Below are 23,005 nucleotides of genomic sequence, written 5' to 3'. Positions count from 1 at the left end.
TCAAATTATTAACATCCACAATCAGTAAACTGGTGTATATGTGATTTGAGTCAATATTTTTTATTTCAAATTCTGACCCATTTAACAGTTACACAGCTATTGACCCTCACATATTCATATACCTTAAGAAATTAAAAGTTAAATCTTTTCAAAAATATAGAGAGAGGGCCCATAAAAAGTGTAAACAGAAAATGTGTCAACCAAGTAACTCAAAATAAAAAAAAGATACTAATTACAACCAATTAACCCCTTAAATAAGGTTTAGAGGATATTCCAATTAAAGTCATATTTTGTGTGTTTGCACCGTTACAATGAAGGGCCTGTGACCAAAAACAAACCCCATGCATGGATTCAAAGTGTGGGCAGACTGACAGTTCAATGATGTCAATGATGTATATATTTTATATTGTCGTAATGTTTTTTCCAGGAATTTGTATGATGTGTTTGCTCCCATCTTGACTTTCAAGCTCCTCTAGAAAGCATTGACAACAATAAACAGATGTGGAGTCACAGTGAGTATACTGTTATGTTCTCACTGCCTGTGTTTCAACAGAAATCTGAGGAAAAATAATTACATTCAGTCTAGTTTGGAGCAAACTGTTGACCTAACCAGTAACAGGCCACACATTGATATATTATTGTAGGTGACTGAGCAATATAACATCTTTCTCAAGGAAATATTTTTGTGTCAATACGTAACAACCAACAAGGTATATCAGGCACTGTTGAGTACATGTGACTGAATCCCGAACATGTTACCCCCCAGTCAAGTACGATTCTGCACACAGAGAAAGATGGAGACATGGAAGAAAGAATTTGAAATGTCACAAGAGGAAGAGGAGGATGACAAAGAGCACCTAAGCAGGAGGCTTGTTATAGCACTGCTAGGATCTTCCCCCAGTCAACTCTCATCAGGCCAGCTGCCTCCTGTGCTCATTAGCACAGACTCTTAAGGAGCTCCTAAAGACTTTGTGAAAAATGAACGCTCATTTGAGAGGTCGTTAATTTGCACTGTTATGCAAATTAGGTGGCAATTAAGCGATAGATCAGAAGAGCAGTGCCCATTTATAACAAGTGAACAAGCATTATGACACAGTCAGATGGTGCCAGAGAGAGCTCGGGCTACATGGTTATTCTGCACAGGTCCGATTTACCAGCTTAGTGAGGAATAAAATCACTGTGCCAATAATATGTATGGCTGGTCGGGATAACAATGTCCCAGTGGTTTTACAGGAGGGTATCCTTAATTGACGTTGCAAACCTGTACATACATTAATGAGTACATATACTGTATACATAACAAACTGATAGAAACACAAACTAATCATCCTCCCAAAACATAGCCTTCTTCTGAATTATTAAGCAGTACTACGTCAATCCATCCAGACTCATGAAGAGCACCACAAGCTTAAAGGGAGCATATGTAATAACCCAATACAAGCTGCTAATCTTGGGTGGCTAGTACCACCCCTCCCCAACCCCCCACTTCACCAGCCCTGATGTTTCCATCTCTCCCCTGCATTTATGACATGGTGCGAAATATACAAACATACTGTCTGGGACAGCAATGTGCACTACTGCGGAGGGGTGGAAGGCTCCCATCAATTGTAATTAATCCTTAATTAGTCAGGATTAGGAGCTGGGCTCAAATACTCTCCCACCCCACCGCCACCAAACTAATGCAATCCAGCTGAGACCACATTTACATATCTTTAATTAAAGAGACCTTCCTTTAAGAGCAAAGCTTAAAAGCAGTGTGAGAGGCATAGACGTGCTGAGAGGGAGGGCAGATGAGATGAAGAGGTAGGAGTCCGCCCTGTGGGTGATGTTGGACCAATAATGATCAGCCACTCGATATTTCCTGGTTACTTCTTGTTGGGGCATTAATGGATGGGTATTTGTGGATCAAAAGTAAGCCATGAGTGCACAAGTTTGACTGTTTGAAGGCTTTTTCCCCCCCCGTCATATCACTAACTAATAAAATCTCCAGTGTCTGTCACCAGAACATGAGTGCCCAAGTTTTATCTGCTGCCCTTTTTAATTTAATAAGTAACCCTAATGAAATTAGAAGTGAATTAATTGAAATGTCATTTTGTGTTTAGCTTCACCTTCTCCTTCGTTTTTCTTTTTTCTTTTTTTTTTTTTAAACTCCCATCAGTACTTTCAACTATCAAGCAAATTGGCTAACACTCGATCAATATGTCAGGTGAGAGGAGAAAGACAGAAGGAGATCATACCTGAACCAAAACACACAAGACTTTTGTACAACTATTTGTGTACATTGACATCATCTTACAATGTGCTAACTTGTGTTTTTAACTCCTCTTCTACTGCTAGTGGTAAATTTGATCAGTTGTTCATGATGTTAATGTTAGTTAACTATTAAAAGAGAGAAAGTGTGTTTGAGTTACATCATCAGGACTCAGTACAGAAATGCCGATGTGTCATAATTCTATAGTTTGTCCACCAGAGAGTAGTGACAAGTTTATTTAACTTTAAATATTTCTCCCAGTTTATTTCTCATTAAAAAAAACAAATTTAAGGGAACCTTATCAAAAATAATCATGCTATGGGTTGAGTAAAGCAAAGCAACATTAGCGGATATATAATTTTCTGATTTTTTTTAAATTAAACTCACAAATATCAATATTGATATTGGCCTTAAAAATCCTGCATAGGTCAGGCTATAATTAGGAGGATGAAGACTGTTTTTTTGATCCCAAGTCCAACCCGGAGACTGATATGTTAAATTGCCATGAGATTAATGTGAAGGGTTGTATGTCTGAAAGGGGCTTGTGATCCCCCTCCAAATACTGACTGACAGAACCGCCAAATCACTGCCCTTGTTGAATCATGGCCAAAATCATATTGCAGCAGTCTTAAAGGTGAACAATTCCATTGAGCTTTTCTCATCCTACAACACATCCCAGACAGCAGTTTCCCTTGTCAATATACAGAAGCCCAGTTCCTACAGGAATAATAACACATGGGGAATATCAGCTGGCCCACACACCATTAGGCCTAGGCTGAAGGTTGGGGTGCTCTGCCTCCCCAGTTTGAGTTGGGGGGTGGTGAGGGGCGGTGTGTCTGTCAGGGCCAGGGGTCTGTGTGATATTAGCCGTCTGCCAATCTGGCTTGGGGAATGGACACCGAGTAATTACTCCTGCTCTTACTGCCTCATCAATCTCCGTGTATCACTCCTGCACCCCCCCACCACCTCCCACCCTCCACCCCCCTCCCTACCCCCCCCCCACCCCAACACACACTATCTTTTTTCATTCTCTCCTGCAAAGGAGCAGGGGAGAGAAAAAAAACGATTGAGTGGCAGGAATTGAGTGGCAGGCACAAAACACTACAGAGATTCCTGAAAACCCAATGAGATAATCCTGCACCACTGCATACCGCCTGTAAATATAAAACAGACTCTTAAAAACATAAAAATCAGGGGATTTGACCAAATGAGAAGCTTGGTCAAATTAGACCTTCGCATAGTGTTGGTTAAACTGAAAACACGGGTTTGGTAGCTTCACACAGGTCACATTACGGCCACAAATTATTTTTTATTTTGTTACTGCTTTTGGTTTAAAAAAGGGTCTGTATGCTTTCTTCATAAAATATAATAACAACGTCCCACAGGTTCCTAACAGTAAAATTTTATAGCTCTGTTCTATATTGGGCTCTTTGAAAACTAATAATAATTAAGTTGCTTTAATGAGGCATGTGATTCACTAGAATTCGTGTACTCTCCTGTCAAAGTCGGTGGAATACAAACATCTAAGTCAATCATGTGATGCTGAAAGGATTTTTTTTTTCCCCCCCCAAACTAAAATTGAGTTTTACCAACTGGATAATCTCTGATGTGTGATGTTTTGCTGTCAACTTTCATGCATGGCCTCTAAGATAAAAGATTTCTAAAGGCTGAAGTGTCTATTCCGGCTGTGAATAAACACATGGCATCTATGAGTGACTTAACAGTGTTTTGTTTTGGTGTTTTCACAACTAAAAGCATGCTGTAATTCAATTAACATGTAATTGGGGCCATTTGGTTGCTGAAACGATATGGTAATGCATACAGAGGACTTGAGTGCTGTGAATGTTAGTTTGGTTACTGTCTGAAAGGGCGTGTGGAAGGGTACCGGCTAACAGGAAATAATACAAGAATCCATTCAGATAAACCTTCCACTACGAAACACAAAGGGCTGCGCTTGGTGTGGGTGTGTTGCTACAGGTTACTGGCAGAAGATAAAATATAAACCACTCTGAAGGCTGTGTGGTGGTTTGTACTTCTTTGAGGAATGACTGTACAACTCTGGAAAGTTAACAGCAGCCGTCGTTTCTTCTTTATCATATATAGCCTGATTTGAAATAATTCTTTATGAGAAAATGTAAAATATACAGCAACGAGAGAGAGATATTTTTTTGTATTCATTGACAAGACATCATAACCGAGTTTTTCTACCTTTTGTAACCACAAATAGCACTGAAAAACATAAACCGGAGAGCGAGTTCATTGAGTCAGCTAAATCTCACCATTCATCCATCTTGTCAAAATATTAATAGGATGTGATGATGGGTTGTCATCCTGCCGCTTTGACAACATACTAGGTAAGCACAGCTGGTTCTTGGCATGAGCATTGACTGTGAAATTTTTGGTGCTTGTAGGCTCTTAATAAATAATAAATTTTAAAAAATAAGACACTTCTTTCCAGCATAGTTAGACATCAAAGTCAAATTAAACATTACAGGACTTATTGTCCATTCCAACAATTACCTCGTTATTTGGATATACAGACAATGTGTCTGCTCTAAAAGAAAAACCTCACTCTGACCAACGATGAGGCTGGTAAGGAAATGCACAGAGAGAAGAAGCAGGCCACTGGCAGAGGCAGACAGCTAATAACAAGATCCCAAAACACATTGTTAGTACACTGGTACAACTGGGCACCTGGCGGAGCAGAGCAGAGCAAGTTAACATCACACTGGCTCCGGGCCATCAGGATGTCCTTTTTGTGGAGCTGCAACTAACGATTTTTTTTTCAACTGATCAATTAATGATTAATCGTTTAGCCTATGAAAAGTCCACAAAGTAGTGAAAAACGAGATAGGAATGTCTTCAAATGTCTTGTTTTGTCAGACCAACAGTCCAAAACCTAAGATGATTTGCTTTAAAATGGTATAAAACACTGAAAAGCATAAAGTTGGAAGCAGAACATATTTGCCATTTTTGCTTGATAAAATCAATGAAACAGTTAATCAATAATTAAAACTGTTGCAGATTACTTTTCTGTTGATCGAGTAATCGAATAATGGTTGGTTCCACCTTTTTGTTAAACCCACACTGTAGTTGCTGGCCCACATGGCCCATATAAGTGGTGGTCTACAGGCACATACACATATATGTATAGTGACTGGCACATTAACTTTTAATGATAGGAGATACAGAGCCAGCCATTTCAGTCTTTAGCTTCTTTTACACAAGAGTTCCTGGTAAATTACTGGGTTAATCTTTCCAGCAGTGCTAGTGATTTTCACTATATACACATGCAGCTTTCTTGGGCCTTTTCATACATGCCATGGCGATGCTGGAATAGACGGAGCAAGGGACAGTCCAGCAGATGGTGGTAATGCAAGACTTATGGATGCCAACCACCATAAAACTCAATAGAAGAAGAAGAAGAACAAGATGGGGCAAGGCCAGATGTATGTGTACACGGTGGAAGACATCTCTTATTATTTTTAGGAACATGGCGGGTGTGGGGCTTTTTTTGTCAAGTGTCCAGCCATTCTTGGAAAAAAGGAACTCGTTTGCAATCAAAAGAACTTGTATTGCTTAACAAATCAGCCATGAAAGCATTGGAAAGGTAACTGTAAACAAGTCATGGATTCAAATATATCATCAGCAGAGTCTTGTGATTAGTTTGCTCGCTCCATGTGAAAGCGTCTTTCGTCAGATGGACGTAACCCTTTAGGTGCTCGTCCCTCACAGCCGTACCGACAATGTTACTAGGTCTTGCGGTGGCAAATCGGCGATACAGATTTCCCTGAATATCGATCCCTGCTCCTATTCACACATGACCCCATGCAGGAAATGATCCTGAACATTTCAGGGATAGATTGCATGTGTGAAAGGGGCTTTAGACGGTTAGGATACTAGATAGTTTGCCACTATTTCTACACAGCCAACTAGCAGCATTATCCCACAAGGTTGTAGACAGCTTATCAAAATGAGTGGTAAGTGTTGGGGTGTGAACTTGCCTAAGTCGGGGAGGTGGGGGGGGGAGAGGAACTCATAAAACACTTTGCTGTTTCCAAGCTACAAAACGGCATATTGTAGCTTTAATTCCACTTGAAAGACCATTTTCATTTTTATTTAAAACCTGTCCAAAAATAAACAACTGGGAATGTTCAGACTTTAAAAAAAGGGGGGACTTGAGTTGGGTGACGGAGCAGAGTGAGTGACAGATTTACTGTTGTCATATGCAAACACAAGAAAAGCATAAAAGTAAAGAGAAACACCTCAAACATGCCCAAACTAAATGAAAAACTTCTGAAAGTAACTGCAGTGGCTTGTGAGAGATTTTGGCATAAGCTGTCCCATTGCACCAAGAGCTATTTTTACAGCAAATACCCATGAGAGCAAGGGAGAACAGAACTGAGTTGAAGCAAAGCCACTGGCTCTCAACTTTGATCATTTCCCGTCTCTCTCTCCATGTGCTTTAATTTCTTTTTTGGAGAGTATCTTTTAATAAAGTATTAACAAGAATCAAATTTCACGCAGATGGAGGTCATGTTTAATGTGAGAGCTCAGGACAACGCAGGCACTGTTGTAAAATGGGGGGGGTGGGGGGGGGGGTGTTTTGGGGAGGTGACGATAGAAGGGAGAGGGGGGGGGGGGCACTGGCATTTGCGCAGAACATTTCCTTTACAATGAAAACAATCTAACCAACTGCAGCACTCAGAGGAATTCACCTCCCATCCCCCACACCCCACCTCCCCTCCTCCACCACCACCATTACATTACCATATCAAAGCCCCGAGTTCAGAGCAAGTCTTCTCTTTCAAGAATGGGAGCGAGGCAAAGGGAGGGAGGGAGGGGGGGAGAGGACAAGACCGAAGCAGTAGGAGTAGACCCAAGACCGAGTTTGCTTTCATCCCTGTTCAGTGTGTGTGTGTGCGTATGCATGCAAGAGAGACGTAGTGTGTATGTGGGTGTACTGACACAAGTGTATGTTTGTTAGTGAAAAAAAAAAAAAAAAAAAAAAGACTGCAGAAAATCTGTGGAGATACTAGAGGACTACTGATTGGGTCTTCTACACTGAAGAGAAGTCAATTCACATTCCAGGGGCACATAATGGGGCCTGCAGGGGGTCTGCCGGAGTAGCAGAGAAATGCCAAAGCAGGTACACAGTGCAGTTAGGAAGGCACTATGTGGCAGATGGCCAGCAGAGTACAGGCAACGCCGAAGATCTCTATATCTCATGGCTGGCATGTTCACTTCAAGCATGAATGTATTGTTAAACCACCTCCACGCCTTGTCTGTTTTTCTGCTCAGCTTACTGTACGAGCACTCACAGACCCTCTCTCTCTCTCTCTAGTTTGCTGGGAGACTAAATGTGAAAATCAAAGTGTATGGCATTAGGGTAAATAAGACCACTGGTTGCCTGGGAAACAGTGTACCCTGCCCCACTCACTCAAGCCTAGCCTTTACTTTTCTCCAATCACTGGAGAGCAATAATACATTATTGACAGAGGGCCACAACAGGCAGCAGTGCAGCATTTTCAAATTGTATTTGAACAAGAGAGGTTTTCTGTTAAAAGACACACAAGGCAAGTGAAAGAGCGCATAGAAAGAGAAGAAGGGAAAGGGACTGGCAGAGGGAGAGGATTCAAAAACCCGCCCCATTCACAGTACCATAACCATCAATCTGCCATCCATCCCAGGCCTCCTCCTTTGAACCACACTAGAATCTGTCAGATAGCTGACTCGAATAGCTAACAAGATGGGAATAAGCAGCTTGTTTAGTTTGAATAATATTATGAATAAGAGCAAATTTGAGATATTTACATAAGCCATAATTTCCATCAGATCGTGTTTTATTTGAATTCCAGCGTTATTTGTTAAGGCAGAGTCAGAACTGTTTCTTTTTCATGTTTCTTTGCATGACGGTACTTTATTTATTTATTACTGATGGGCTATATAATAACCCCACACTGTGTAGTATAGATGTTTTAACAGTGTGGGAGAAAAGAGCATCTCTTTGTATTGAAATAGCAAAAACACTTTTGACTGTAAAGCAATAACCCCTGTGGAGTTTTCATATATACCTGCTGTCAACTAGCTGTGCATGAACTTTCTGTCGGGATTAGGTTTTATCTTTTGATCTAATTATTTGAATATGGTAGTTTGTAGTAGTGGCAGGGGTAGTTGTAGCAGTAGGTCTTTATTCCCCTGACTTAATATAGTAATTGCTGCTGTGGAATTCATCCAACTGTAAGAGCCTGCTGGTTTTGCATCATTCATACATTTTGTCACAATACTGTTATATCGTTGACCAGAAATCAAAAATGTTAAACCAAGCAGAATATATTTCTGCGCTGTGTACTCAGATCAGGTCAGAATGGAAAACATAACTGCGGTCTTGCTAATAGGTGTGTGTGTACTTTATGTGTAGTAAATGAGTTGTTAGCATGTTCAGCTGCAAGTTCTGCTGTCTGACTCAAATTTCAAAGGGCACAGATCCACTAAGATCAGTTTCAGCTGGTCAGTATGAAGGCTGTACAGAGGCCAAAAATAGGTTAAGTTTCTATATATTACTAGGCCAAAACAACAAATAGTCATGCATATTTAGAATGAGCTTGAACCAAAGTAATCAGTTCTACAACAAATACAATCAATATTCAATCAATTGAGCTCTCTGTGAGGCCAATAAAAGAGTAAGTTAATGCCAGAGAAACAATTACTGGAGCAAAAGGCGCGCTACATCTCAAGACTAGGTTACAACCTGAGCATAGTGGAGAATACAAAGAAACTGAGTGAAGTAGAAACTCACCCGTTTTCTCTTTGATCTCACAGAGAACGCTGAAGAGGGCTGGCTTCATTCTGTGACAGTTCAGGGCATGCTTCCTGTAAGAGAGAAGAGGGAATAAGAGGGGGAGAGAGCGAGGAGGATTACGATAAACAGACCTCCATCTCAAGTCGTTCCATGTCCTCCCCCATAAAACAGGTAGTAGGAGCTGTATGTATTATACATACAGCGTTTCAAGAGTGTAGAGCAACACAGCAGGACAGAGCCATGCTGTTTAAAAGACATTTTCAATAGCCAAATGCCTTTGTCGGTGCAGAAACATCCCTGATGCGTCAATCTGAACTAGCAAGAGTAATGTTGTCATTTGGATGCTTTGCACTGTGGGACAGGTAATGATGCCAAACCTCAAGGTCATCATTACTGAGCACCAGATTCCACAGTTAATACAGAGTAATCTAATTTCTACCTCTTACAGAAATACTTGTTCCATGAAAGTAGATGGTGAGTTAATAGTGAGGATTAGGATTAAGTTGCAATTTTAATTTAATCAGAGACATTATCTTTATTGCCAAACAAGCTAATGGCAATTAAAAGGAGAAAAGGCAAAACTTCTACAGTTTACCGTGATCAAATCAGAACACCTTAGCGACAAATATTTCCTGCTATTGCACATCCATGAACCCATACAGCTTACTTGTGTCTTAAAAACTTGTAAGACTGTGATGCTGTAACAAAGCTTTGATCCTAATACGACCCTAAATTACGTGACGCTATTGTCTGTAATGATAACTACTGTACTGACAGTGTACACCGATTACATAAAAGAGAGGGAGTGCATTAGTAGCTGGGCACATATGATACTGCATTTCAAAAGTCAGTCATTTTTTTCCACATTCAAAAACATGTGAAAGGCACATATAACAAAGACATGTAACTAGGCATGCAATACATGATAGCCCCGTGTAGTTGAGATTGTAAGAGAGGTGTTGCTCAACTCTATGATAACTGTGTGGCCGTAGTTTGCAGTGCTGTTGTAATACTGCATAATCTTGCAAAAATATTTGTGTAATTTTGTGCACCCCCCCTGTATTTTTAATGACTGGTCCTTTAGATAAAACAAACACAAGCAGATGTTTTTTTTTTTTTTTTTTTACAAATCACAACATGGCATCATTTATAGAACATGTTTCAGTGGTAAAAAAAAAAACTTTAATATGTAATTCAAAAAGTGCAACATACAGTTAATATTTAGGTGAAACCAAAAATAAAACCAGCATGAGGCCTCTGTTTCTGATGAGCATGAAATAGGAAAAGATGACACAAGAAAAAACCTGAAGATTGCCCTAAAATAAAGCATTCCTTTTCCAAAAAACATAACCAACAGCACATTAAAAACAACCACAGATGAATATGATTTGGCTAAACCTGACCTCAACACCAATTCCAGTTGTGAATGTCCACTACAGTATTAATGAAGGGACTATGGGGACTAGCAAATAGTACGCCTGAAGTATATGCCACGAAAGACTGCCTCTCTGTGAGAATTTTGAGGCAGTTATGATGTAAGGAGTTATGTGTCTGGCATTAAATGTATCATTTTGTCCACCAATTCTGTCACTGCTGGATTTGAGTTGGGGGGAGGGCTGCCTTCAGCATGGAGGGTATGAGCAGGAGGGGGAGAAGGAGGTGCTCATGCGGTCCTGTACTGACCTGTGCTGGAAGTTGAGTGGCAGGCCACCCCCTGCCATGCCCCCCCCTGCTCTCCCTCCCTCTGTGGGGTCGTCTGATCCACCCCAATGCGCCGGCGAATCCTCTGGCCAGCATCTAAACATATGGCGACAGAGTGAGAGGATGAGGGCGGATGGTGTGCAGGAAGTGTACTCTGCAACACCGAGTTCTTGCGCTGCCCTGGCCACTCCCCATCCCAACACACTGCCACCCTGCACAACAAGGGCGTCACGCTCACATGTGAGCCACCTCACACATTAATTTGTAGATCATGACTGAGGGAATGACTGATGTGTAGTTGACAAACTTGATCGAAGTAAGATATGATGTTGATAAGGACCGTACATTTCATGTCATACCAACTGCTGTATATTTGCAAACCAATTTATAACGACAGGCTGTGTGTAGTCCTGAAGTCTGGTTATGTGTTGGCCTTTTACCTGAAGTAAACCCAAGAGGCAAATCAGCTAACAGCCAAATGCCTGTACATTTAGTGCAAGCTAGTCTATCAGCTAACAACAAACGCCTACTATTCAGTGGATGAATATTTTATCATCAGAAACAGCGCCTCTATTTCAGTGATCTGAACCTTCACCAGTGTTTCCTGAGCAGGCCCACGTTAATGCTCAGCAGTTTCTTGCCAACATCAAATACCATTCAGTAGTTTTTTTAGTTGTGGACGGTTTTTGGGTTTCATTTTCTTCTTGGAAAAACTCTGCAAAGGTGAACTCAAACTTAACAATAGCCTGTTGATGAATCATGCAGCATAGGAAACTGATGATTTAACATTCTAATGTGTTATTATGCCGCACATGACAGTGGTTTTCTTGTCTTTATTGATTATATACATACTACGCACATGACAGCATCAAGGATATGAGCTGTACATGCCACACAATTAGCATCAAGTCCTCTGAACTACAGTAGGCTGCATTCTTCTACGTATTAATCCTGCACACATATGGCATGAAGAGGACATGCTCTGTGGGAGTTCAGATCAATAATAGCATACAGCAAGGACACCTCTGGCACTTCCGAAGCAGCCACACCTTTAATTAGTTTTTTTTTTTCAGAATAGCCTGTTAACATCTAATAATAGGCCCGCAACATGATTTCCTACACTATAATTGCCCCTTTAAATTCACATTATTTGATTCACAAGCAGAAATCACGAGTTCAAGGGGAAAAAAAGACTCAGAGAAGAAAAATATTGGACAACAACGAATATTCCAAAGCAAAAAAAATATTTGCCGTTGTCTGTGAAATACAGCCTGATTAAGTCCTCAAACTTGTAGTGAAAAAGGTAATATCCCAGTGTTGGCTGGCGGTATAGCATCATCCCTCCCCCTCACCACCATCTCATTAATAGAAACTCGATTTGCGGACAGCTGCACTCGCGTACACATTATAGGAGAATTGATTGCACCCAGCACACAATGAAAAGGATGAACACCAGGGAGGGAGGGAGTGAAAGAGGAGTGAATTAATTAAGAGAACCAGGTGGTCAAATGTTGGGTGGAAAATCACTAGCTAATGACACATCACACTGTGGCCACAGTCTTGCAGTGGACGGTTTTCTATTGTTGAAATACTGACGCTTCATCTGAAACTGACCTTATGCTCCTTAAGCCACATGGCAAATGAGTGCGGGGCCATTCGCTCACTGCAGTGCATACTCCCTTCAATAATGATATGTAGAAATACCTCAAACTCAAACATTAAGTGGCGACTCCTATGTATGAATGATTGCTGTCATCACAAACAGCCCTGGACTGATGCGTGGGGCAACTGAGTAGTCCTTTCCATAATTTATCCACTCATTTGCATTTCAGTGACTAACGTTATCGACACCCTTTGATATAGAGCGGTATTTCAGATACGTTTTGTTATAATTAGGCAAATCTACTTTGGCCTGGTGAGACATTAGAAATATAGGAAAGCTTTGGCAACATTACCAGAGGACGTGATTTTACTCCGATAGTTCTGATTAGATTGTATAATGTTGACAAACATCTTAATAGTTTTGAAAATTCGTTTAAAAGCACAATTTGCGTCACTAACTTTATATAGTCCTGTGCGCCAACGGGAAGATATAACTAAAAACTCCCTGGAAATTGATGTAAGAGGTGTTTTTCTAAATGCAAAGGTTAGTGAAAGGCCTGAAAAATATTACGACTGCTGTAGCCTGATGAAACAAATTTGTTAAACCAGAGAATCCATGCAAAGCAAGTACAGCTAAAGTGTTGGGCAAGTGGTCTGGATATTTTATACGGCTACCATCGTCACATTCACAATAGGGAGTTGAAACTTAACTGTAATTTAACACTTCGTTGTTAAAACAATTATCTCCGTATTTAAACCGAGTGAGTATGTTTACCAACTAGTTGGCAATAAAGCTCGATTTGAAGTAACACAAAGAACCTCCTTTCTTTCTTACAACAGCACTGTAATGTGGGTGTTCAAGTTATTTTTCTAACTAAATGTGCTGGTTTAGGAGCTAATTACAATGTAACGTGAAGCTGCATTAATGTTGCAATAACGCATTATCTAACGTGATCGTTTCACGGAAAAGCTCGAGTCCGTAAGCAAAAAAATAAGACACATACAGCGTACTTTAGCTTAGCCATCATTTGTGGAAAATGGCTCTTCGCCTCTCTTACCTGGCCTGTGCTTCGTCCAGGCTCTCGTCGGTGATGGCCATTATTTGCTGTAGGATATCCCCTATGTCTTGTTGAGGCTGACCGAGGGACTGCTGTTTCCTGACCGAGTCTGGGTCTCCTACATCGGCTTGTTGTAGTCCACCGAGTCCGGTGAGACCCGTCATCATTCTGGTCTGGTCATCCATACTTTCAAAGAAAACTCGCCGTTTTCCTTATTCGAAGAATACACACACAAATAGCTAGCCAGTTAGCTAGCCAGCAAACTATTCTCTACGACAAATCATACAACACTTCGTCTTATATCCCGACAGCGACGATTAAGTTGAGAGCTGTTGTCATTAAAAAAAAAGCAGATCGCACAAACACGCTTTACATTCGCTTGTTTTCCCCCCACTCAAGTCAATAAACGCGGCCAGGCTAATGTTAGCTAACCACCGAGTGAAAAGCGGCTAGGTTAGTAGCTGTAGCCCAGCAGAAAAGCAGCAGGGACACACATGCATAGACTGTGGGAGCTTGCCAACAGCGCCTCGCACATTTTTGAAAAAAAAAAAATGTAACAAAAAAAACGAAAAATAACAATAAATAAAACACTCTTGACGTAAAATAAAAATCGCCAATTCTTAAAAGAAATGAGACGTTGACACCTTGACTAAGCTTTCGGACCGTCTAGCTCCAATCAGAGATCTGCTACCAAAACAGACGACGGTTTGCATTGTTGTTGATGTCGCGCGAGGATGTGGGATGTTATAGGCTGCGCGAGCGGTGTGCGTAGCGTTGACCATTGAACTCATAGCACCGCACAACGCGAGCTTGCGGGTGGGTTAACCAGCAGACCACAATAGAAAAAATACACATATGGATGTAGACGTTTTTATATTAGCTGACCTAATATCGGCAAGTGTGTGTGTAAGATATTATGTTTGTAACACAACGTCCTGTACTTTATTCCTCCAGGTGACAAGACTCTCACCGTGTAGGCCTTTTACATATGGATAGCCCCTTACGTCATCAGCATTTCTGGTCCTATCATAATTGGTTAAACCTATTTTTTTAATAATATAAGGTTAATATAAGGCTAGAGATCACCGACCAAACAGAGTGCTGAACAAAAGTTTGAAGTGAATGCCTTGTAGACATTTAAAAGTGGTGTGCTCTGAAACAAGGATAGTAAAAGTCTGTAAACTTCACTTCACCTCCATCTCATTCTAATTCATGTGTTTACTGTATCTTTGTCTATCCTCCATTATGTAGATGGATAAGGTTTGTTTTTTTAATTAACTGTACAAATATATCCTGTTAAAACATACACATAGTTTATTTACACTCAAATTTATATTTATATCTAGTTTCGTATTTATACTTGTATTTATATTCTGCTTTTTTTTGCACACACATAGTTTTTATCATGTCAATATGTATGCACACACTCTTTATACTTCTAGTTATATTCTGCTTTTTTGCAGTTTTTTATCATGTCAATATGCAAGCACATACACCCCCACTACACAGAAATGTAAATTACTGTCCCTTTCTTACACTGTTATGATTGTGTTTATGTTTATTGTACTTTCTTTTGACATCTGGACCACACTTAATTCCTTGTACTTGCTACTTGGCGAATAAATCTGGTTCTGATTCTATTTGAGCTCATGACGAGCGAGCTGTAAACATTAGAAAACATAGTTTATTGTGTAATAATAACTAAAGTGTCGGAGCCAAAAGGCTTGCAGGCAAGAGGAGACCTCTTCATGCCTCTGTGATTGCACAGACTTCCTTAAAACATGTTTTTGAGCAACTGCAGAGGTATATTACAGTGCAGTCAGTTTAAATATACACTCACTTTGCTATATCACTAATGTTTACACTGCTGTGTAGTATCTTGTGTACACTCATCCTTCTTGCTACTGCTGCTATGACTTTCATACTTAAGTACTTTTTAAAAAAAGAATTATACTTTTAATTATTATAGTTTTCATTATTATTACCTGGTATTTTTCAGTAATTATTCTATACTTGTGCAATTTTAATATGATGCTTAATTTCGTTCCTTTGCATGTGTGTGTCAGAATGACAATAAGAAACCTTGAAATCTGTAAACCATAGTAATCTGCCCCTGCTCATGAGCAACTCTGTTGAAAAAGGAATATTGATAGTAGTACCGATCTAATCTCTGAAAGTCAGTGTCATTTCATAAGTTGTGCCCAAATGTGAATGTGATAGCCATCTGTGTGGATAAAATTTGTAAATTTCAAGAGTAATATATAATCTCAAAGCAAAACAGTCCAACCTAAGAATATCATTCTGTCCTTAACCCCCGATGAATGAAACATCCCATCAGTTTTCAGTATGAAAATGTTGACAGCACAGATTGAAAACAAGTGTCCTTGTTTTTTGCAAACTGGGCAATTCTGCTGTAGTTTATCACTCAGATCAGAGAGGCAGCTTTCCAAGACGAATGGCTGGCTGAATGGATGTGGAGGAGAGCTGCAGCAAGCCTTGCTGTACTGAGAAGAGATGATGGGTGTGCATGAGGTAGTAGGACCAAACTGGCAGTGGTTTATGCTGACTCTCCACACATCCATCCACTACAATCTGTAGCTAATCAATCTAAAGTTAGAGACAACAAGAATAAAGAATACAGTTAACCTAAACAGTGATTGTTCTTTGCATGTGCATATAGTAAAAGTCACAATTCAGGCTTCTTGGTGGTTATACCAAGTAGTGGGTTTCAACCATTATAAAGAGAGTAATTGATCCTAAAACCAAACTTCTAATCATTTCATGGTTTAAATGAAATATATACATATGTAATTTCAAAAAAGATACCCTCCCTTTCTTTCATTCAAATAATAATCTACAAACAAGGAATCAGAAGAGCCTGGTCACACCCGAGCACCTTTATCCTAATGTGCAAACACTTGAAAAACACTTCTAACATGCCATTTACTGGGGTCACTGAGGTTGTTTAAAGTAGGTTTTATCATACAGTTTTAAATGGAAAGCTGCAGGGGTTGCCATCTAATCCCCAAGTAATTGTCACTATTAAGAGAAGCCTTCCTCAAAAGTAAAATGACAATGACAGTGGCTTTGTAAACTTCTTTATATGTTTTATTGTTGGTGATTCATTTAAGGATCATTTCTGTGAAACTTCTATTCATTTGGATGCTAAAGCTGCCCTCCTCTCACCCCACAAGCATCAAGCCTCATTTTCATCTAAATAAGAATCGATCTCTCCTGCTGTGCACCATCCTCCCTTACTCACAACTCTCACGGTCACAACCCCACTTGTCTTTCTCTTTGCTTGTCCCTATGCTCTCTAGTTACTGCGTTTAATACAATCCCAAGAAAATTTCACCATATTTCATATCGGAGATCACAACAGCAGAGCACATAGAGCCATTCACACTTATTTTCTGTTGACACCGAAAGTGTTTTCTTCTTGCTGTAATCATCAAATAAATTAAGTAGGAACATTAATGAGTGAATGGTTCCAGGAGATAGGAGTGATAGCGAACAAAGCTTTGACTGACTGGTACAATGTCAAAGCTTCGTTCTGCATCAGTGACCCAGCCAAATGCAAGAGATGGGGGTGAGTCACTGTGGGGGAGGGGCCTCCTCCTGAATGGTCAGGGGACACTGATGAAGTGAAATAGATGCAGCACCAAAAAGAGCATGAACGTGACTGAGGATGAGCACGGAAAAGGAATGTACATAAACTAAAGAGTACATGCAAACTAAAGAGCGGGATCCTTCTGTAGTCAAACTGCTTTATAGTTTGCATGTATTTTAATAATCTTTACATTTAGTGATTTCCTGTTGTATAAGTTCATTTGAAATGACAAGTGGCAATTTCTGTAAAACTATATTGTTACTTTTGGTTTGTTTTAAATTACACCTAGTATGTTTAAAGGGTTCTAATCATTTTTGAGGACATTTATAAAACAATACTAATCAAACTCAAAGATGGAATATCAGATATATCTCATAACATCACATTTTAAACAATCTACTTTTATATATATAAAAAAAAAACTATTTTGGTTTCAAACTGTCAATATATTTGAATATTTAAGGACAACAGATCAATTTGGACAGATCATTAGTTTCCAAGAGGGATTTTTTTTTTTTTTTAAGTGAGGAATGACCAGTGCCCTTGTTTTGCAAGATGTTGGCAGTTAACAAATGTTTCTAATGTTTCTCTTGACAGTTTCAGGTTATACAGGTGAGAATGCTTTTAATTAAGGCATAACAGATGAATCCACTCCAGCCATTCACCAAGCTTGACACAATTTTATATAGCCAGCCACTGCCGCCTGCTGGTTAAACACATGAATTACCTCAACTGGCTCTATCGTGAGTCCTGCTGCTGCAACTCAAAGTGTTCTGACATGGAAAGCATAACATTCGAGCTTAATTATATTATAAAACACATCAACAAAAGACAGAGAAAAGGAATTATCTCAAATCAGAGAAATCACCAAAAGGTACAGATATATGAGCTTCATATACAAGTCATAAAAAAAAAAACATGGTCCAATAGAGGGTTGGTTGCTCGTGCTTGCCTCCAGCCAGAATGACTATGTAGTTGCAGATGATAAAGGTGCTGCCATCAGGTTCCTGATGAGGTCCGGTGAAAGAGCCTGGAATCCTGCCTCTGCAGCTGGTAGGAAAAAGTGACAAAATTACATTTTAAACTGCCAGATCATTGGTTAGAGTACCAAAATAATTTCATACAAAGGATTAAAAATAAAATAAAATCATTACCCAATCGGCCACTTGTCTTTTTCACCAATAACTGTGACTGCTCCTTGATAGACAGAAGTTCTCTGACCATCTTACATTGAATGTCCATCTACAGATAAAAAGGAAAATCCAGATCAAGCAGATGTCCAGTGTTTTCTAAAAGGTCAGATGCCTTCATGTTTGAGAAGTAGTCTGTGTACTTAAAGCCCCTGAAACCTGATTTAAAAACTTTTTTCAGTAGCATTAAATATTCATGACAAAATAATCAACAAGTTAAAGTTAGGAAATTTATTCTTACTTGTATAGCAAAAGCTCAACACTGAAAAACACAGCTACTCTGCTTCTCTACTGTGTAGTTTGATCAGATTTGATTGTCAGTACCAGCAACATAAACAAACCCCTCTATAACTGTCATCACATTTTGATCCAAATGTTGCTAAACTCTGATTGATGCACCTTTTTTCAGCTGAGCCACACCAAGGACAAAAACATAACTGTTCCAACCTTGGGCAGAAAATTGTGTTCTTGTTGACATTATCATCATAGGAAGCTTATAAATAGGTTTTAAGGACCTTTAAAGATATACTATGCAGGATTTGTTGATTGGTGTTTGTAAATACACAGCATTCAAAGTTGTCCCCTCCTCCCCGATTCAACTAGTGAGCGAGGGAGAGCAGCGGTGGTCGAGCAAGCTACAGAGTGAATAAAGAGAACGAGAAAAGATGATTGAGAGGGATTACTTTTGTATGAGTCTATAAATTGTTTTTTTTAAGAAAAATCCTGCATAGTATACCTTTAAAGCAGTGAACATGTTGTTGCACTCAAACTATGGCAAATAGGGTGGAGGAGTATGAGTGTTGTGCTACTTATGGTATCTCACGTCAACTTTGTTAGTATTCACCTTTAAAGGAAAGTGAATTGTAATTGTTTGATCAGATAGATTGAATGTGAATTATTATTTACTATATTAGCATTGTCAACCAGGAGAGCCAAAAGCTAATTAACATTTCTGAACTTTCTCAAACATTCCAGCTTTGGTACTGTCTGCAAGAAAGGGAAAGAATTCCCAAATAATTCAAAGCACTTCATTCTCTTTCTGGTGGACAGTATTTAACCTTCCCATGAATCAGTATCAGATCTGTGTTTCATCAATCTCACAGTCAAATAGCTCTTCTTCCATTGTTTTTTGTGCTAGCTTTAATGTTTTACCATACAGATGGTATATTAGAACATTTATGGGTTTTTTTTTAGTAGTGATATAAAAACGTAATTTCAAACGTACAATCATTTCCATAGTGTGAAGCATGGGTTGTTGTCTACTGAGGAGACCATGGTAGTCAGGTTTGCTCTGTATGAACTGGTACTGTGAGGACTGGGCCACAGATGTACAGTCTAATGATACACCTCTCTTTTGGCCCTTCTCCACTTTCCTGTGATAAATACACATAAACACATTATTGGCACAAATTTGAGAGGACAATATTGATACACTCAATATTCCTCAATGACAGAATACATTTTCACCTTTCCAACTCCTCTGCCTTACTCCGGTGTTTGTTCAACAGTGCTTCCCAAGATTCACATTCAGCCTGAAGCCTAAAACACAACACAGATGAGTAAAAAAGGAACCTTGTATGATGGGTAGCACCATATTTGTTTTATATATGATTTGTATGAATACTTTGTGCCTGGTAACTTATCATTGAAAAGAAAAACTATACTTATATTAAGACTAACATACCTGTTGGTGGCTTTCTGGATTTTTTCCAGGGCTTTCTGCGCTGCAGGATCACTAGATCTGACATCAAATAACATAGTTAGAAAAGCAGTATAAAATATGAATTTAAAATAACAAAAAACAATCAGTAAAAAGCCAGACAGAGTACAAAGTAAATAAAACAGCTGCAATACCTTGCTGCACTTGCAGGAAGTTGATGTGGTTCAATCTGAATGCTTTTGGCCAGACAACCCCACTCCTTCTGCATGTGCTCAACTACACCGAGGAAGACACAGAAATAAATATTATTTATTATAATAAATATTTCTATGACAGACATTCAGTTGAAGTAAAAAACTTCATGAAACATGTACAAAATTAAGCAGAGCAAGCACCAACCTTGTTTTTGAAAAGACTCCGGTGAGGAATTCGGTACTGACTGGAGCAAATTTTGAGTTCTTTCTATTGCCAGCTAGAGACAAAGCAGAGGCAATTAAACAGAGATAAATTAGAAATTTAAGTTATGACCAAAGTCAATTAACTGTATGTGGCCCTATAGACTACTGTAACAAGACCCTTACAGTTTACTCATTATGGCTAAAGCATTATGTTTTGTTAAGCACTAACTTATTAATTATTCAATTCCCTTTCCAATGAAATTCGGTAGAGTGAAAAAAGAAATTCATCACAGTCAATACCAGTTAGATAAAAGCAACCTATAAGGCGCCTGCTTCTTTATTTTTTCCACATTTTCAGTTAAGTTTATTCCGATGAAGTTAATACTATTACATATAACCTTTTTGAACTCACCCTCATTGAAGCCTCCATCAATTTTTCCAGCCTCTCTTGCTGTGATAAGGATGTACTTATGCTCCTGCACAAAACTGCAAAAGAAACACACAAATAGATGTTTATACTGCTGAAAACAAACGCACACTCACCATTCTTTATGGACTACAAAGAGGAAAGAAAGCCACACAACTCACTCTGATATGGGTTGGGAAGGGCAGGTAGAGAGCGTCGGGTTAGGGTGGCTCTCCTCCAGGATTTTCTCCGTGCAGTGGGGCTGCCAGATGGACTTGTATGTCCCTCCGTGTTTTCTGTGTGCATTTCTTGTTTATCTGTGTCTGGATGTCCCTCTCCTGCATCTGGTGTCTGTTTGGTGGGTGACTGGACGTCGGTACGGGGAGATTTGTGTGGAGGGGCTGACTCGGGGCTTGTGGATGAACACCTTTTGGGTGTCACTGAGTTGACCTAGGTGCACACAGATTGAACAAAGAGCGAATTAGCAGTGACTCTTTTGCATGAATAGCAAGCGTTAGCTCATGAATGTAGGATTAGCTAAGGTGTTGTTATCCAGCTAATGTCAGTAAAAATGTCTTACCTCATTCTGAGTATCAGCAACGGCCACATTTCCGCAACTGCAAGACAATTTTGTGAGTTTAGCTACATACTTTATTTAACGTTAGACACAAAGAATAAGTGAAAGATGTTCAAACATTTTCGTTATTGTTCGCTGACAACATTTAACGTTAACGTTATGTTATTAAGCACAGAGCAGACCACAGACGTAATTTGCTTTAGGCGAAACTCAGACAAAAAAAATAACAATTTAACTGAAAACGCTTTCCCGTATTTTCTCAACATTATTCACTCGCTTGTCGCAACTTTTGAATAAAAGATACAAACCCCTTTTGTCCAATCTCTGGATGTTTTTCCGCCATTTTTTCTTTCAAATAGTTTTCTTCACAGCGCGCCCAACAAGCCAAACCCCTTTACGGAGCAATGCACTATGGGAAATGTAGTGTGATGGTAATTTAAGTTGTATTTACTTATCCAAAATCACAATTCTTCTCTTTATGTACATTTTTTTGTTTTTATTTCACACTTGTTTCGGTAATGTAAACGTCTGTTTCCCATGCCAATAAAGCCCCTTTTAATTGAATTGTTACACAAGAGCAGGAATACAACAGCAGGGGGTCAGCAGTTAGGTTCAGCCATGATCCAGTTTTTCAGGACTTTTCATTTTGAGCCCGTACAGTATGTTTGGTTTATTTCTTTAAATTAATTTAAGAATAAGCTTGATTTATATCACTGTTTAGGATCGTTTCAGAGGGCAGATGTCATTTTTTCCCATTAGTAACTGAGGGTTAACAGAGTTATTCTAATATTTTAAACTCTTAAAAATGGTTCATTCACAAATATATGTTCTGTATTGCACTTTGAGACTAGTGACATACTTTATTGGTTATCTGTGCATGATAAACAGTGGCCTGCTTCATTTATAGTTGTTTGAAAGTACTACTGCTGTTGCCTTAGGAAGAAAATGGTATCAACACACCATTTATGCTCAACTTCCACCTATTTTTATTTGTGAAGAACAAATTTGTTAGTGTTGCATAGGCTAAAGTTGTGGAATTAAAACAGTGTTATGAATTCACATTAAAATGTAATTTCTGTAGGTTTATTAGATTTAATTTCAGCACCATTCTCTGTTCATATAGCATGGCACAGTCATGGTTTTAATACCACTCCTCGTGTGGGGGAAGTAGCCTATTAGATGTAACAAGGTTATATTTATTGGGATTTACAGGAGCCTTGTGTTTATCTTGTTATCTACATTACATCTACAGACTTGTGAAAAAAATATGTAAAAGTTGTAATGTAAACTATGTAAATCCAAACTTTAGCTTTCATCGGGGGGCCAAATATTTTTTCTGGAGGGCCTCCATCTGTATGTCAATGGGTTTCTCTTGATCCATGTTTGTGGTTATTGTTGTTATTTTTCTATCACCCCTCTGGATAAAAAATGTTAACATTATCATTTTGACCAAAGTGTAAATATTTTGTTAGTGTCCAAGAGCAACAGGATATTAGCTGATGATATGCTGTCAAAGCTCATGGTTGTTGAATGCCTACGAAATTGTTTTACCTTTGTGATAAGATGTTCCAGTTTTAATTTCCAGTGCAATAATACCTATTTTTCACAGATAACACAGGAAAAAAAACCTCATTAGATTCTGTGGCAGCCACCCAATGGAGCTGCATGATTCATAGTTTTGCTTCGTAGGCCAAATTACCTTTTTTAATGCATGTGCACCAGTCCAGTCTATAGGCAGTTTAACAATCTA

At 39.2% G+C, this 23,005-nt stretch overlaps 2 protein-coding genes across 7 annotated transcripts in view; both read right to left on the bottom strand.

Moving 5' to 3' along the window:
• The window catches only part of pbx4 (pre-B-cell leukemia transcription factor 4), a 30,759-nt gene extending 16,598 nt beyond the window's left edge, over window positions 1–14,161 (bottom strand). Inside the window, exons 1-4 of one of the 6 annotated variants that reach the window (XM_044331506.1) lie at window positions 14,059–14,159; window positions 13,415–13,625; window positions 10,737–10,850; window positions 9,051–9,124 (exon numbers count right to left, since the gene is read on the bottom strand). In XM_044331506.1, the coding sequence (XP_044187441.1) occupies window positions 9,051–9,124; window positions 10,737–10,850; window positions 13,415–13,599 (373 nt within the window). In that variant the 5' untranslated portion in view covers window positions 13,600–13,625; window positions 14,059–14,159. Of the gene's footprint in view, window positions 1–9,050; window positions 9,125–10,736; window positions 10,851–13,414 lie in introns of all 6 variants that reach the window. The other 5 variants (XM_044331508.1, XM_044331505.1, XM_044331504.1 and 2 more) reach the window with 5 other exon arrangements.
• A 3,356-nt stretch (window positions 14,162–17,517) lies between these two features.
• On the bottom strand, window positions 17,518–21,637 carry LOC122967742 (kinetochore-associated protein DSN1 homolog). Its single transcript, XM_044332533.1, has 11 exons — window positions 21,564–21,637; window positions 21,259–21,295; window positions 20,861–21,128; window positions 20,685–20,758; window positions 20,274–20,346; window positions 20,069–20,150; window positions 19,899–19,955; window positions 19,682–19,753; window positions 19,440–19,587; window positions 18,179–18,266; window positions 17,518–18,074 (listed from the first exon to the last, which is right to left on the bottom strand). The coding sequence occupies exons 1-11, from the start codon at window positions 21,596–21,598 to the stop codon at window positions 17,992–17,994; spliced, it is 1,017 nt and encodes a 338-aa protein (XP_044188468.1). The 5' UTR covers window positions 21,599–21,637; the 3' UTR covers window positions 17,518–17,991.
• Between the last annotated feature and the right edge of the window lie 1,368 nt (window positions 21,638–23,005).

This window comes from Thunnus albacares, chromosome 17 (genome assembly GCF_914725855.1).
Source record: "Thunnus albacares chromosome 17, fThuAlb1.1, whole genome shotgun sequence".
Taxonomy (NCBI): Eukaryota; Metazoa; Chordata; class Actinopteri; order Scombriformes; family Scombridae; genus Thunnus; species Thunnus albacares.
The sequence above is the reverse complement of the archived record's forward strand: the minus strand, read 5'-3'. Positions and strand labels throughout refer to the sequence as shown.